At 34.8% G+C, this 14,830-nt stretch overlaps 3 protein-coding genes across 3 annotated transcripts; all 3 read left to right on the top strand.

Annotated features, from left to right (window-relative positions):
- Positions 1–406: 406 nt before the first annotated feature.
- LOC142522118 (transcription factor DICHOTOMA-like) lies at positions 407–1,887 on the top strand. Its single transcript, XM_075625270.1, has one exon. It carries the CDS (start codon positions 760–762, stop codon positions 1,885–1,887), a length of 1,128 nt encoding a protein of 375 aa, XP_075481385.1. The 5' UTR covers positions 407–759.
- Positions 1,888–6,560: 4,673 nt separating this feature from the next.
- LOC142523189 (cyclin-B1-2-like) lies at positions 6,561–9,060 on the top strand. The gene is made up of 4 exons (XM_075626844.1): positions 6,561–6,771; positions 6,859–6,959; positions 7,437–7,534; positions 8,777–9,060. Exons 1-4 carry the CDS (start codon positions 6,652–6,654, stop codon positions 8,875–8,877), a joined length of 420 nt encoding a protein of 139 aa, XP_075482959.1. The 5' UTR covers positions 6,561–6,651; the 3' UTR covers positions 8,878–9,060.
- Positions 9,061–9,737: 677 nt separating this feature from the next.
- LOC142522300 (translation initiation factor eIF2B subunit delta-like) lies at positions 9,738–13,723 on the top strand. The gene is made up of 7 exons (XM_075625588.1): positions 9,738–10,400; positions 10,485–10,616; positions 11,368–11,726; positions 11,935–12,676; positions 12,768–12,864; positions 12,952–13,006; positions 13,421–13,723. The coding sequence occupies exons 1-7, from the start codon at positions 9,932–9,934 to the stop codon at positions 13,481–13,483; spliced, it is 1,917 nt and encodes a 638-aa protein (XP_075481703.1). The 5' UTR covers positions 9,738–9,931; the 3' UTR covers positions 13,484–13,723.
- The last annotated feature ends 1,107 nt before the right edge of the window (positions 13,724–14,830 follow it).

Below are 14,830 nucleotides of genomic sequence, written 5' to 3' on the forward strand. Positions count from 1 at the left end.
TACACACCAAATTAACCCTAGCTTAGCTACCTTTTCTTTTAAGATTTCAAGGTTGGAACTTGAAAACCCATCAAGCCTAATTGGAGTGAACAGTGTATGTGTTACTGTATTGGTCTATTTTGTATGTCTAAACGTTAGGTTTTATGATGTTTTATATCATTCTTGAAATCGGTCCATGTTTTCATCAATGTTTCTCGATATTTTTCATTCCGCCGACGTGATCGACACTAATGAACAAATCATTATTTAGAGGATGATAATGATATGTTACTGAAGTGGAGGAACTGTAGCAGAAACAGTGGAACACATTTGAATTGGCAATATATTGTACTGCTAAAAGATAGTATAATAAGTTAATTAAACTAGGTCGTTTAATTTCTACAACCAATTAATGCCAAATGCAGCGTATCTTGCAATTTTATTCGGCGTTTAAAGAAAAGGGTACAGCCCTTTTACTCCCGAAAATTGAACCCCAATTCCCCAGTTCATCATATCTTCATCCTCCGTTTTTAACCTACACGCTAGCTTCCAGTCTTTCTCAGGCAAAGTCGTTTTCCATACATAAATAAAGCAAAGCTAGCAATTGCATATTTTATGTTCGAACAGCCCTTTTTCCCTCTGGTGAAACCTTCAACCTTTGCCAGAAATACTTGAATTCAAGAATTAAAGTGGTTTTTACTCCATGGTTATCTTGATGTCTAGTTTTATGCAAGAACCATCACTAGGGTTTACCAATTTTTTCAATCTTTAACTTCTAAAATGTTTAGCAAGAACACATACCTGCAGCTTCCGCGTGTTTCATCTTCTCTTCAATCTCGCGCCTCTACTTCTGTCGTTGACCTAAATGACGCTGAACTCTTGCTTCATCAGCATCACCATGACATTCTTTCGGGCCACTTAGTAGCTACAAATGCTCCGTTCCTTGAAGCTTCTACCTTTTATAACCAAGATGTAATTGGTGGGATAAATGAAGACCCTAATTCTACCATGGCTAACACGTTTCAAGCAAAGCAAACAGTGAAGAAAGATCGGCACAGTAAAATAGTGACATCTCAAGGGCCAAGGGATCGGAGAGTCAGGCTGTCTATAGGCATGGCAAGAAAGTTCTTTGATCTTCAAGAAATGCTAGGCTTTGACAAGCCAAGTAAAACCCTTGAATGGCTGCTTACAAAATCCAAAGCAGCCATTAAGGAGCTGGTGCAGATGAAGAAAAGTGATGCCACTACTTGCACTAATAAGTGCATTTCTTCTCCTTCAGAGTGCGAGATAATAGAGCTGGAAAATGGGAACTACTTAGATGCAGATTCTAATGGGAACTTTGTCCTGGCAAATACTTACAGATGTATAAGAGCAAAAGATCCACAACAGGATGTATTGAACCTTGCCAAAGAATCGAGGGCAAAGGCGAGAGCAAGGGCTAGGGAAAGAACGAGAGAGAAAATGTGCATGAAGAAGCTTACTGAATCTAGAAACATGGCTCATGACTTGAACCCTTCAATCCCAATTCAGGCTAGAAACAGTTTTTCGGAAGTTTGCAAATTACCGCCTTCTAATACTGAGCCTAGCCTCCATTTTCCATTAGCTAATACAGCTGCTGCAACTGAAGACCTAATTCAGGAATCCCTTGTCATCAGAAGGATGTTGAAGAACAATTCAATTTACGGCTTTCAGCAAAATGTAAATCAGAATTGGGATATAAGCAGCTTAACAGCACAATCCAACCTATATGACATTTTGGATCAGCACAGGTTCATCAACAGGTACTTATTTTTTCTTGAACTGTCAAATTCTAATTATGATACATATCAGATGGAAAGTGATCTTTGTTTCTCTTTGTCTATAGCTCTTCAAACATGTAGAAAACCAATGGAGGTTGCAACCAATTAAGGTCAGTTTGGAAGCCTAGCGCTAAAACAAGTGTAAGTTTTTTGCCACCGTACGTATGCGATTTTCAGCAATTATATATGATCGAAAGATTCAACAGGATGTATATTTTTGTATGCGTTTGATTGCCTATTTACTCTGATCACTGTCAAATTTCAATGTGGACATGAAATTAAGTCAGAGCTCACAATATTGAAGTAATTTGGGCTGTGTTTCTCTATATATTGTCAATTTGATGAAAGTTACGTGCCTAACCAGAGATGCACAATTACTGAAAATTATTACAAGTATTTAAATCAGACTACGTACCAAAGTTTTATCACTGAATGCGTTTTAGATATTTTGGTCTTGATCAGAGAAAAATTAATCAAGCAGAACTACTTAATCATTTATATTTTGCATGTCATTGAGTAAATTAAAAGCCATTTCTTTATTGCAACTACTAAAAGAATGAACTGGGTCCTGCGTCAAACCAATAGATTTGGTTTTCTTGATCTTCAATTAAATACGTGCACTCAGGCTATTAGTCTTTGTGTTACATATATCAAGCAAGATGCATTAAGTGAAGGAAGAATTTTGCAGTTGTGAAACAAGGCTTCTCAATCGTTGAACAGAGAATTTTTTTGTCATCATTTGGAGATATATATCGTCAACTGTGTGCAGCTAGCTAGGTTAAAAGCATCGTTAAGTTTAATCAGCATGAATATTTGGGTTCAATCAATGGATGTATTCTTTGAAGTTTTTCTTTAACTTTCTAAAGAATATTTTTTATGTTAGTTAAAAATGTTTTTCTACTTTTTTCACGTAGAAAAAGGACTTGAGTCTTTGCATTGTCCAAGCATCGATCTTTATCGATGTTTCTCAAAAAGCCAACTTTGTAGAGTTCAAGCAATTTGTTTTGCATTTAGCCGATCTCAATCTCTAATGATTTGACTGGCAACTTGATTGAAACATTAGTCAATATTTTTAATTGAAATATAGCTGAAAACATGAAAAACCAAAACCAAAAGAAGACGAAAATAATTGAGTAACCATATAGTCAATTTAACCACTTTGTGATTAAGTTTTGCAATGATATTCTCGATGGTGATTAATGTTCTATATAAAGGGGATTCTTCGTCCAAAGGTACAAATTAATTATGTTCAGTTTAATTTGGTTGGTGTTTAGCTTGTTTGATACATTTTTATAACACGTTTTAGCGTTTGGTAGATTGTTGAAGGCTTTAAAAAATAGGAAAAAAATTTTATTTTTGGTCATTTATATATATTTGTCTATTTGCGATTTTGAATCATCTATATTGTCAAACTTAAGTTGTAGTCCATTATCTTTTTTTTGGCAATTTTAGTCATTTTACGACGTGGCGCTGACGTGACACCAATGTAGTCCTGATGTGATATTGACGTGTGTGTTGCACCAACAATCACGATAAAAATGACTAAATTACCAAAAATTAGAAGATGCAAGACTTAAACTATAATATAAAGGATCAAAATCGTAAAAAAAAACCAAATATAAATGAAAAACAAATTTCTCAAAAAAATATAACATGCTTGAAGCTTATTCGTTTTACCTTTTAAAACCAACAATCTAATCTTATGTATAAACGCCATCTCTAGTAACAAAGCCACTCCATGGTAAATAACTTCATGCATGCATGATTTTGAAGATTCTTTCATATAAATATAATTCAAAGCTTAGATATGTTGATGAGCTTCAAAAGAACATCTTTTAATCTTTAAGAACCAAGCCTTTAAGACGCTAGAATTTATTAGTTAAACAATGGTAGAAGCACATATATATATTAGAGATAGCAGATATGAAATAAGTACTCAAAGGGGCACTGATTACTATATATACCTGTGGACACACACACAAAAACACAATTTGGCCAATTTTATATGTTGAAATTGAAATAATTAATTAAATTATAAGGTTAAGAAAATAAAAAGGAAAGGAAGGAACGAAAACTGTTTTTTTTTTAAATCACTAATTACTACTCTAATATTCTTTCTATTGTTAAATATATGTGTGTCAGTGTTGTGTGTTCTTTTCCCCCATTTTCAACACACGACTACACAATTATATTATGCCTAGGATAAATGGTCAGTTCTCAAATTGTATATTACTCGTCAAATTTTATATAAATCACAATATATTATTGATATATAATTAATTGGGGAAAACTGTAATTTTGATACAATACATTTGTTGCTTGCGATTTTAGTAATCTATATTGTCTAAATCATATGCATCTTTCAGTTTTTGGCTAATTTAATCATTTTTTTAAATAAAAGTGCTGATGTGAAACTTATACATATATAGGTATCACGTAGGTGTCACATCAGAAAAGATCTAAAATTGTAAAAATAACAAATATAACATTTAAGACCAAAATTTGATAATATAGAAGACTAAATTCGCACATGGAGGACAAATATAGATGACTAAAATAGTAGTTTCAAGTCCAAAGTTGGAAGTTATGGACAATGTAAGGATGTATAACTCAAATTATGTGGTAACAATCAATGTCTTATACTTTCTCACCAAATAGTATCTTATTTATCCCTCTCGCGAAGCATCCTAAATTCCCTTGAGCAGGTTTGGATTTGCATGCGAGAGGATTTGACCAGTGTGGAGGGATGACGTTTCAAAATATTACTTGAAATGAAGAAAATGGCCAGATTTCGTGAACTTTATTAAATTCATGGATTTGAATGATGTAAAAGAGAAAACAAAATTGAATTGAAATACTATGAATCAATTTGTTTCCGCTTTAGCTGTTCAAGTGCTTGTTTTTTTCCAGGCATGACAACATAAAGTGTTATATATCTGACTATGATACTAAATTGTCCTCCTCTAATGATAAATTTTCTTGACATTTCAAAAGCAAAACGTTCATTTCAAAAAAAAAAAAAAAAAAAAAGGCAAAACGTTAAAATAATTTCTGTAACTTTGAAAATTCACACTTAACCACTTCTTACAGTACCACAAATCCACGTCAAATTTCCAAACCTCTTACCATTTCTCAACTTCTTTCTTTTACCTTTTTTTTTCAACCCTCTCTCATTTCTCATTTTATTAAATGATAAATTATATTTCTCATTTTTTAAAATAATTCTTATCTCACTTTAATTTATTCTAAGATATTATTCTCAAGATATATCTTTTTTCTTTCATTTCCAATTGAAAGTAACTCATCTAAATTACATTCATTTATATTTTGATATTTATATATTAAATATATATAACACACACAACGCGTGTGCGCAACTGCTAGTATTTTATGAATTCCAACTACGTACTCATTTCATCAACAAGACCTTAACAACATATATATAAATTCATTCATTCAATAAATTTATTTTTTCATGCATCTTTGGTTTTTTTTTTTTTTTTTTTAAATGACAATGAAATTGATAAATCGAGACATTTACTTACCTAAAGCTCTGAAAAATAATCCTTCATTTCGATTTGTATGTGTGTATTGAACCCTCGTCTTCCAGTTCCAGCTGTAATTGTAATTTCACTGCATGCATGTTGCAAATATAATCATGATTTTCCCGTTTCATAGGTGTAATTATTTACAGCATGCAACAGTAACAGTGATTTTACCTGAGCAAATCAACAGAAGAAAACCTCAAAATTTCTCTTACTTTGGACTGGCTCATGACGATGCATGTGAAGAAAGGGAGTTACACAGAAACGGAGCGTTTAAATTCTTCAACCACACCCTAGCTAGCTCTTCATTTATTTATATATACATATATTGTTCTTCATACGCCATAATTTTTTATTTTTATTTTTAAAAAAATCAAATAAATATTTTATCTAAATGATTAAATTGTATTGTGGTATGGAGCCTTGCGTCGAAGTACGTTTGACCAGATAATTTCATGATGAAGCTGTGGAATAAGTATGGCCGTGATTGTACCTATGGTATATATTTATAGTGCGTGAAATACGGGAGATCGGGGATTCGTTGGTGAAAAAGATATTCTCTCTCTTTATGTTGCATTTTTATTCTCTTTTTGCTAAGTTTTTATTATTAATTTCTTCATTAAAAAATTTAAAATTTTAACTCATTCTCTGGATTAATAAATACTAGTAAAAAATGCACACGTGTTGTATGTGTTATTATTATTTTTAATTTGATCAAATAATATTTAACAATTATCATGAAATTATTTTCAATTTTGAAGAGTTGTTCGATTTAAAAGAAAATTTTTGTTTAGATTTTTTTCTATGTAAAATATGAAATGATTTGAGGACGTTTTTAGTAAGGTAAGATGGATAATATTTTGATGTCCTCTAAAACAATTGTTCTTAGGGTTTCACATTTAATATTATAGTATAAATATTACATCTGACAATTGTAATAATTAATTAATTAATTTATTTTATAGGTGTACATATTTTAGTTCTATGACTTTCGTAGGCATTTGCAGCGCTATGATATATATTTTATTTATCTAGCACTTCTATGGACAGAGCTTAGAGCTAGCAGGAAATCGATATTTTGCAAATAAATAGATTTTAATTTTTATTTATTAAAAGGTAAATTTTAATAAATTTTGTATCTTCCCCTTTCACGGGCCGAGACATTGTTTGGACTTTAAGCTCACACCAATCAGCCCAGCCCACGGCTAACATTGCTTTTTTCTTGTGGGAAAAGATTTCTGGGTTTTCATCGCACATTATAACCTCCCCTTCCGCCGGTTCTCGATATCTTTCGGAGCAAAACAAAGTGAGAAGGGAAAAGCTGTCAAATGGATTCGGCGAAGGTGATACCATTCGAAGGCCTGAGAGACGACCCGCTACGATATGGAATCCATGGCGTCAAGAGCGATATTATTGAGCCTCACCCCCTCGAATCTGCCTTTCGATCGGTAAATTTTTACTAACTTTTCGCTCTCTGCATTTGTTGTTACTTTTTATATTTATTATTATGTTTTTGTTTTGGCATTGATGAATAGGCGAAGTTGAAGCAAGAAGACATGAAGAAGAGAATTTTATGCAACACTTACGGTGCGGCGTTTCCAATGAAGAGGGAACTCGAGCGCCAAATTCTATCCAAGTTTGTGGTTCCTTGGCCCTTATTTTTTTCGACACTTTTTCTGTTGATTTATTTTTTTACCGTTCGTGATTTGCGGAAATTGGGTTTTTTTGTCGTTGGCGTGGTATTGAAGTGAATTGGAGCTGCTTTCTTTATGAAATTTCCTTGCTTGAGCGTTGTATTATAGCCTTTAAATTGGTCGTTAGAGTTGAGATCTTGTGGTGATTGGGTATCTGAATTCTTGAAAGCCAGGAGTCAGCGATCTGGTTCTACTTTATTAGAGGAGTTATGTTTCGTCTGTCACGTTAAAGTTTGTACTTTGTACTTGAGATAATTTGTTGGATGTCATTTGGAAGAAACTTTATATCGTTCATTCTACTTTTAATCTTGTCTATTAGGAGGAGGGTGTGCTGTTTGATAAGTGATAGAAGTAAAAAATATTGAGTGCAAATTTCGCTGGGATAAATTCTCAACTGTGTGATTGTTTATCAATTCCAGATTTCAAAGGCCTCCTGGAGCTATACCATCTTCCTTTTTGGGTCTAGAGGCCATTGACGGAACTTTGGAAGGTTTTGGTTTTGAAGACTACCTCAATGGTATTGCAATACTGTTAAACGCAAAATGCTGTTGCTTGATTTATTTCTAATCCTTTTTTATCTGCTCTTTAATCAAATTAGTGGATGTCACGTCACTAAGTGATGTGGCTATTTGTTGTCTGAATAGCATGATGTGATAATCAATGTTCATTACTTGGATGTTAAATGAACATGTTTTCACGAAAATGGAGAGATAAATGTTCTGAAACTTGTACTAAATGATCAATAACCCAAAAGGTCTTCTCCATTATTTTATATTGCTGCTCAAGTGCTATGGATTCTGTTTAGCTTAATCTTGATTAAGATTTAAGAAGGTTTGTTGTTAAGGTGAGGCTAATTCACACTTGGTGTAATTGTACTTCAAAATTTTAAAAATATACAGGTCGGGCCCCCCTCAAACCTCCCGTCATTTAGATGTTTTTCTCTGTAAAAAATAAAGAATGCTTGTGTTGGATATTAAATATTTATCTGATCAATTATTAGTCAGTATAAGGTTATATTCATTAATTTAGGGATCTCCGTAAGTTAGGACTTATCTATGTGCTCTTTATTCATTGAATATAATTAGAATAATTCCTCCCATGCTTTTCGTCCTTATTAAGCGATAGTTTGTTGTTTAAATGGATTATAAGCTTGTGAATATCCTGTTATGATTATTTAGTGCTGCCTCTGAAATATTATTGTTACCTTCAATAATTTAATTCAAAAATGGTAATGAGCATGTTTTCTTTGTATAGTTCATGAACTTTTCTCACTATTAGTTTAGTAGTTCTTCTGGGTGAAGGGAGCGGTCTGAGAATTGCCAATGTCTGAATAATATTGTGGTAGAAAGAATTCTGGGTTGTGCTGTCTTTGGACTGGGTCTAGGCGGATGGATTTGGTGGTGTATCATAACACAAGAGGAATTGGCGGTCTGGGAAATACTATGAATTAATTCAGAAGGATGATAATCATAGGAATAAGCTGTAAGGACGGTCATGTATCATATTCGTGGTCGGCAATTAATCAGTGCAGAGTTCCATTTATATCAAATTTCAATCAAAGCCTTTTACTATTTTTATTTCTGTTGTGTGGTAGGTTGTGTATAATAGTATATCTGGATTCTAAAACGAGTTACAGACGACAATCAACTTGCGTTGTATTCGAACTCTTACTATTTACTGTTGGAGATTGTGATCTACTTGGTTAATTTTCCCTGGCTTTCCTGAATCGTAGCCCTTTTCTCTTCTTTTTTTTTGCCAGATCCAAAGGATTCTGAGTCATTCCGCACTGCTGATATGCATCATGGAATGGAAGTGCGACTTGGGCTGTCAAAAGGACCACCATGCCCCAGTTTCATGTGAATCATAGAGAATATCTGGGAACGAATATTTAGGCATCTATTCACGTACTACCTAAGTTAAGTTTTATGTGCATCGTATATGATCTGTAACCATGCTGCCCCGGTTTCTGGGGAAGTGTAATGTAATTTCTTGGACTATATTGCAACTCTTGTATTCCCCTTGTGCCAAGTTGAGTTTTATTAATTGTTTTTTTTTTCTATTTCAAATTTGCACTTTTTTTTTTATTATCTAATTGTACTAAAGGAAATATTTAACAAAATGACATTTGTTTGATGAAGGTCATTTTTCAAACTATCCATAAATCAAAACACTTGGTTTGAAAAAGCATCAATCCTACTATTGGGCTGTAGTTAATACCAAATCGAGCTGGTCAATCTAGCTTGCGAATATCGATTTGCCAAAAAGTGCTGCCATCAAATACATCACATCACTGGTTTGTTTATCCGCAGATGAACGTGGATAGGTGGATAAGAAATATCGTGCAAGAGAGCGGTCACCTTCGAGGTTTTGGGTGACAAATTCTCCATCTTTACACATCTTATTCGAAGAACAAGAAGAAAGTGAGGACTTTACTTGTAGGCCATCAAAGAAAATTACTAATAATTGAAATTTGCAGGATTAGCTTTTCTTTATTCTTTTCGTGTGATGATGTCTGGTTGAGTCGGTCTTATACATGTATTCTACATTTTTTTAAAAGCTGATATAAACCAAAGATAAAAACAAGATTTACAATTGTAAAAAAAAATAAATTTAATAATATTGTTAAAGGGTGTTGGTGATAAAAGCTTTAAAATATTGGTAAACCACCATTTGGTTTTTCTCTTATTATCCCCTATTATGACATGTTTTTAATGATGCAATCCCCACCGTCAATTTCTCATTTCCCGATCTTTAAACCCGAGATTCCTTCATCCCTTTGTTATTCAAAAGAGAGTAGGAAAAAAGAAGTATTCCTTCATCCCAAACACACTGCATTAACGTACAACGAGAACCACTAAATAAGAAAACCAAAAACATTGGCCCCAATTCTCCAAGCCCTAATTCAACCACAGCAATGGACCCGCGCCGTGTTCCTCGCACAGTCAGCGACCCAAAATTCCGGCAAGTCGGATTCTTCGCCCCGGTAGCTTTACCCGATCGGTCTCAATCGGCTCCACCCGACCCCACATCATCGTCGCCTCCTGTCTCCTCCATTTCACCCTCCGGAAACTCCTTATATCCCGTCATGATCCCGCCGCCGCGCAACTTACCCACTGACCTCTCTCGCCACTCTCCTCACGGGCAACCGTTATCCCTTCTCCATGCCTCCCGCGCTGCGGATTCTTCTATTCCAGTTGGAAGCTACAACCCCTCGGAGTTCATATCTCCTACGGCGGTTACAGATTTCTCTGAGGACCATATATCCCCTAAGTTGGAAGTCAGGGGTAGTTCTGGAAAATTTGCCACTTCTTTGCCTGCTGGTGGATTCGAAATGGCAGCTGTTAAGCAGAATAGTGTGGTCAAATTGGATCACGAGTTCTCAGGTGTTTTTTCTTTCTGTTTTTTCACCCTGGTTCGATTGAATTTCTAGATTGTCTTTATGATACGATTTTCAGTTGAGAAAATAGATGAAGGTGCAAATATGGAAATGCGAAAAGAGCAGAGGCGTGCTGGTGGAAAGCCTTTAAAGGAGAAGACCTCCAAGGCTGAAAGACGCGCTTCTCAAGAGGCTCAAAGAGCGGCAAAGGCTTCTGCTAGAGGTGAATAGTTTTATGTTTATTTTGGAGAGATTTATGTTAGCGAGTTAACTTTTACTTGAGCTGCTTTTGAACTGATAGTGGATGTGCCCCTCAATTTAGCAGTATTCACCATTGACAGTGTCTATTTGTTTCAAATTGTTTCCAAGTGACTGATCAGTGTTTTGGTCTTGTATACTTTTTTCTCTGGAACGATTAAAGCTAAGATATTGCTTGTGGTGACCTTTGAGGAGATGAGTGGTCATTGATTTTGAGGATGATCAATATTTTATCATTCCAGTATGTTCGGTTGGATGAATTTCGTTGTCCTATCTGATGTTGTAAAGCTTAGGTGCTTTAAAGATTCGATTTGTTCGACTGGTAGTTCCTTATCTGTGGTTTAGCATTGAATGTTCTCTTCATCTCATCTGTTTCTGAACCAATCTGGGGCTCTTCCTTCGTAAAATGGGATGGCTTAAGACCGGCATGCATTTAATTCAATAACTTGTGCCATCCTGCACGTATTAAGTTGAAGAACCTCTCAGTCTATTAGTTTTGCTCTAACTCTAGTGGATTATTTTGAGTTCCTCGGCACTGTATGCTGAAAATTTCATCTTATTGCCCAGCTTTGCCCGTTGTCTTCCTATTTTGTTCCATCTGTTGGATGATCCGTGTCAATTAGATCAGTTATTGCTATGCACAGCTGTCTTTTTACTATTTCAGAAATTGTTTCTGGAATTCCTTTTCATTTTTTTTTAATGCTATATCTTTCCAGGTGAGGGAAATAAGGCTTCTGTTGCTTCTGGGGCCAATTCTGCAAATGCCAATACTGGTAAGGCTGTGAAGGTGGTTCCACAAAGGACATACATCTCTCCTGTTGCCGCTTCTGAGAAAAAAGGTGGTGAACGCCAACCAGATAAAGATAGAAAGAAAGACGTCCCTCATCCTAGGATGCAGTTTGATGATAAAAAAAGAGTTGAGAAGGCAAAGAAACGATCGGTGGTAAAACAAATTGAAGCAAAAAACAGGGTTGAACTCTTCAGGCATTTACCGCAGTATGAACATGGAACGTGGCTTCTTGACCTCGAATCGAAGTTCTTTCAACTCGATACTGTTCATCCTGCAGTTTACAAGGTAACTAAGGCACATATATTTGCTTGTAAGCTTGGCGTTGGTGAAAGGCAGTACCTTGGCTATGAAGAGTATGAATGACTTTATACAAAGTTTTGGTCATAATAATCTTTGCCAGGGATTGTCAACTTTCCCCCACTATACATAGACTGTAAAATAATTAGTCCCATTCTTGTTGCAGTCTATCCTATCCTGACTTTACACTTGTCAGGTTGGTCTAAGAAATCTAGATGGCGATATTTCTGGTGGCAATGCTCGCTGTGTTACTATGCTCCTTGCATTTCAAGAGGCGATTAAAGACTACTACACACCACCAAAGAAAGCCCTGATCAGGGACTTGACTATAAAAATTAATGGTTACATCTCTTTTCTGATTGAATGCAGACCCGTTTCAATCAGCATGGGGAATGCTATTAGATTTCTTAAAACCCGAATTGCGAAATTACCTTTGAGCCTCTCCGAGTCTGAAGCAAAAGCAAGTCTTATCTCAGATATTGAACATTTTATTAGCGAAAAGATAATTCTAGCAGATAAGGTCATTGTAAATCACGCTGTGACAAAAATTAGGGATGGTGATGTTCTTCTCACATATGCTTCATCATCTGCTGTTGAGATGGTGTTACATGCTCACGAACTTGGTAAACAGTTCCGGGTTGTGGTAGTCGATTCACGTCCGAAGCTTGAAGGACAAAAGTTGCTTCGTAGGCTCGTGGGAAAGGGTATTATCTGTACATACACTCATATAAATGCTGTTTCTTATCTCATGCACAAGGTGACTAGAGTATTTTTGGGTGCTTCATCGATATTGTCTAATGGGACGGTTTATTCGAGGGTTGGCACGGCATGTGTTGCTATGGTTGCTCATCAGTTCCGCATCCCAGTCTTGATATGTTGTGAAGCATACAAATTTCATGAAAGGGTTCAACTTGATTCAATCTGCTCCAATGAACTTGGTACGCAAATAGTTTTTTCTTTGTAAGACTTGCCTTCATTAGCGACTGCTTACATTTCCTGCCAACACCATGACATGACATGCCATTACAGGTGATCCTGATGCCATCTCGAGAGTTTCTGGCAGAAAAGAAATCAGTTCTTTAGATGGTTGGGCCAAAAGTGATAATCTACAAATGCTGAATCTGATGTAAGCTTGGTTTTGTTCTTTACACGATTTCATATTGTAACGCTATTTGTTATTGTACTGGCTTACCTTTTCATTTCATTGTTTCAGTTATGATGCAACACCTTCTGATTATGTTTCAATGATCATAACAGACTATGGCATGGTAAGTTGTTTTGTATATCCCTTTATATGAAACCTAGTGCTGTGTAAAATTTTCTTTTTCTAGAAACATGTTCATATTAAAATCTTAACCACCACCCCACGCTGCCGTCCCCCCAAAAAAAGTTCTGTTTATGAACTCTTCGCGTCCTGCGACAATTTCTTTAGTTTATACTTTATACCATAGTGGGGAAAAATGCATTTGTGTTTCATTATTTATTTGGTAAATATTTTTGATTTTTTAAAAAAAAATAAAAATAAAAATGGAATGTTCCTTTTGCTTATGGGAAAAAATGAATGTACTCCCCTTATCTGGCTTGGTTTTGAGTGCTTCATGTAGTTTTCCTGTTTGTTCCTGTTTTTCCCTTTCCATGCAGCTGATTTATTTTCGTGTGAACAAATGATAATGTTTGTTTAGATACCACCTACGAGTGTGCCTGTCATCGTTCGAGAATATCGAAGAGAAAACTTGTGGACATAAAGATGTAAACCGCAGATCCCGGTTTGTGTTGTATACCATTTTAGGAATAACAAGGATTTATGTCATGACAAGAACTGATTTCTGATTTCAATTTTTCACCTGATTCTGTGAAGAGTGCGAATATCCGCCTCTCCGATCAAATTTTGGATGGAATGTATCATGTTGTAATGAGCTTTTGTAACCCTTTAATGAATTCTTGTATTCTTACCATCTTTTATTCACATTATCTATCAATAATTTTTGAAATAATGTTACCTATTGTCCGTTTGTCACAAATCTTAATTCTTAATTTATGTCAACGCATGATGTCTGTTACCAAATAGCAACTGCCTTTACAAATCAAACCAAATCAAACAGTATCAGGTTTGAGCTTGGTTCGTTTAGGATTGTTTGAGGTTCGAGCTCGATTCGAGATTCTATTATCAGGCTCGAGCTCGGTTTGTATTGAAATTAATAAGCTCGAAAAAAGCTCGAGTTCGGCTCATTAAAAGCTCGTTTATCATGTTAATCAAGCCGTGCTCGAGCTTGATTCATTAATAGCTCGTTTATCATGTTTAACAAGTCTGGCTTGAGCTCGGCTCGTTTTCGAGCTCGTAAAGCATATAATTGAGCTCGAGTTTAAGCTTGATTTGAGCTTGTTAAAAATTAAATCTATCTATGAACTAATATTAAATCAGACATAAAAATATAAATTCATTAATAAATAACCAAAACGACAAAAATAACAACTAAAAAACATAAACTCGTTATATTATTGAACACCCCAAAATAATACATCCAACATCCAGATAACAAATATTCGTCATACTGATATCACCATATAAATAACATTGCAATAATTTCACTCCTTTAATACTCTATTCGCTGTGTTCCAAATAAATTTTATTTTGTAATCAATATAAATTCATTATATTCAGTTTAATATAATATTTTATGATAATAATTTGTAAAGTTACTCAACGTATGACTTGGTGATGTAAATTTTTTGGGGAAAAAAGAATACGTTGATGTATTTCTGTTAATTTATTATGTTTTAAAGAACATTTTAGTATAATGATATGCAAATAAGATAAAAAAATGTAATTGTGACTATGTAGTGTAAATTAATCTTTTTTCAACTATGTTTTGTGTTCAATTTCTTCCATTGACATTAGTTGTCAACTCAACAAATGAGTCAATTTCGAGCTAACGAGCCACCTAAACGAGTCGAGCTCGAGCTTACGAGCCACCTAAACAAATCGAGCTCGAGCTCGCGAGCCTATTATCTAGCATGTCACGAGCCGAATATCATTGGGCTTGAGCTTGGTTTGATTAAATTTTCGAGCTCGAAATCGAGCTTGAGTTTGG

This window comes from Primulina tabacum, chromosome 13, assembly GCF_025594145.1.
Source record: "Primulina tabacum isolate GXHZ01 chromosome 13, ASM2559414v2, whole genome shotgun sequence".
NCBI classification, from domain to species: Eukaryota; Viridiplantae; Streptophyta; class Magnoliopsida; order Lamiales; family Gesneriaceae; genus Primulina; species Primulina tabacum.

What these genes read in the sequence shown, in the direction of transcription:
- LOC142522118 (XM_075625270.1), top strand. Translation starts at nt 760, where the DNA reads ATGTTTAGCAAGAACACATACCTGCAGCTTCCGCGTGTTTCATCTTCT.
- LOC142523189 (XM_075626844.1), top strand. Translation starts at nt 6,652, where the DNA reads ATGGATTCGGCGAAGGTGATACCATTCGAAGGCCTGAGAGACGACCCG. An exon ending in GAGCGCCAAATTCTATCCAA is followed by an intron (nt 6,960 to 7,436) that starts GTTTGTGGTTCC and finishes TATCAATTCCAG; the next exon opens with ATTTCAAAGGCCTCCTGGAG. An exon ending in TTTTGAAGACTACCTCAATG is followed by an intron (nt 7,535 to 8,776) that starts GTATTGCAATAC and finishes TTTTTTTGCCAG; the next exon opens with ATCCAAAGGATTCTGAGTCA.
- LOC142522300 (XM_075625588.1), top strand. Translation starts at nt 9,932, where the DNA reads ATGGACCCGCGCCGTGTTCCTCGCACAGTCAGCGACCCAAAATTCCGG. An exon ending in ATTGGATCACGAGTTCTCAG is followed by an intron (nt 10,401 to 10,484) that starts GTGTTTTTTCTT and finishes TTGAGAAAATAG; the next exon opens with ATGAAGGTGCAAATATGGAA. An exon ending in AATCTGCTCCAATGAACTTG is followed by an intron (nt 12,677 to 12,767) that starts GTACGCAAATAG and finishes ATGCCATTACAG; the next exon opens with GTGATCCTGATGCCATCTCG.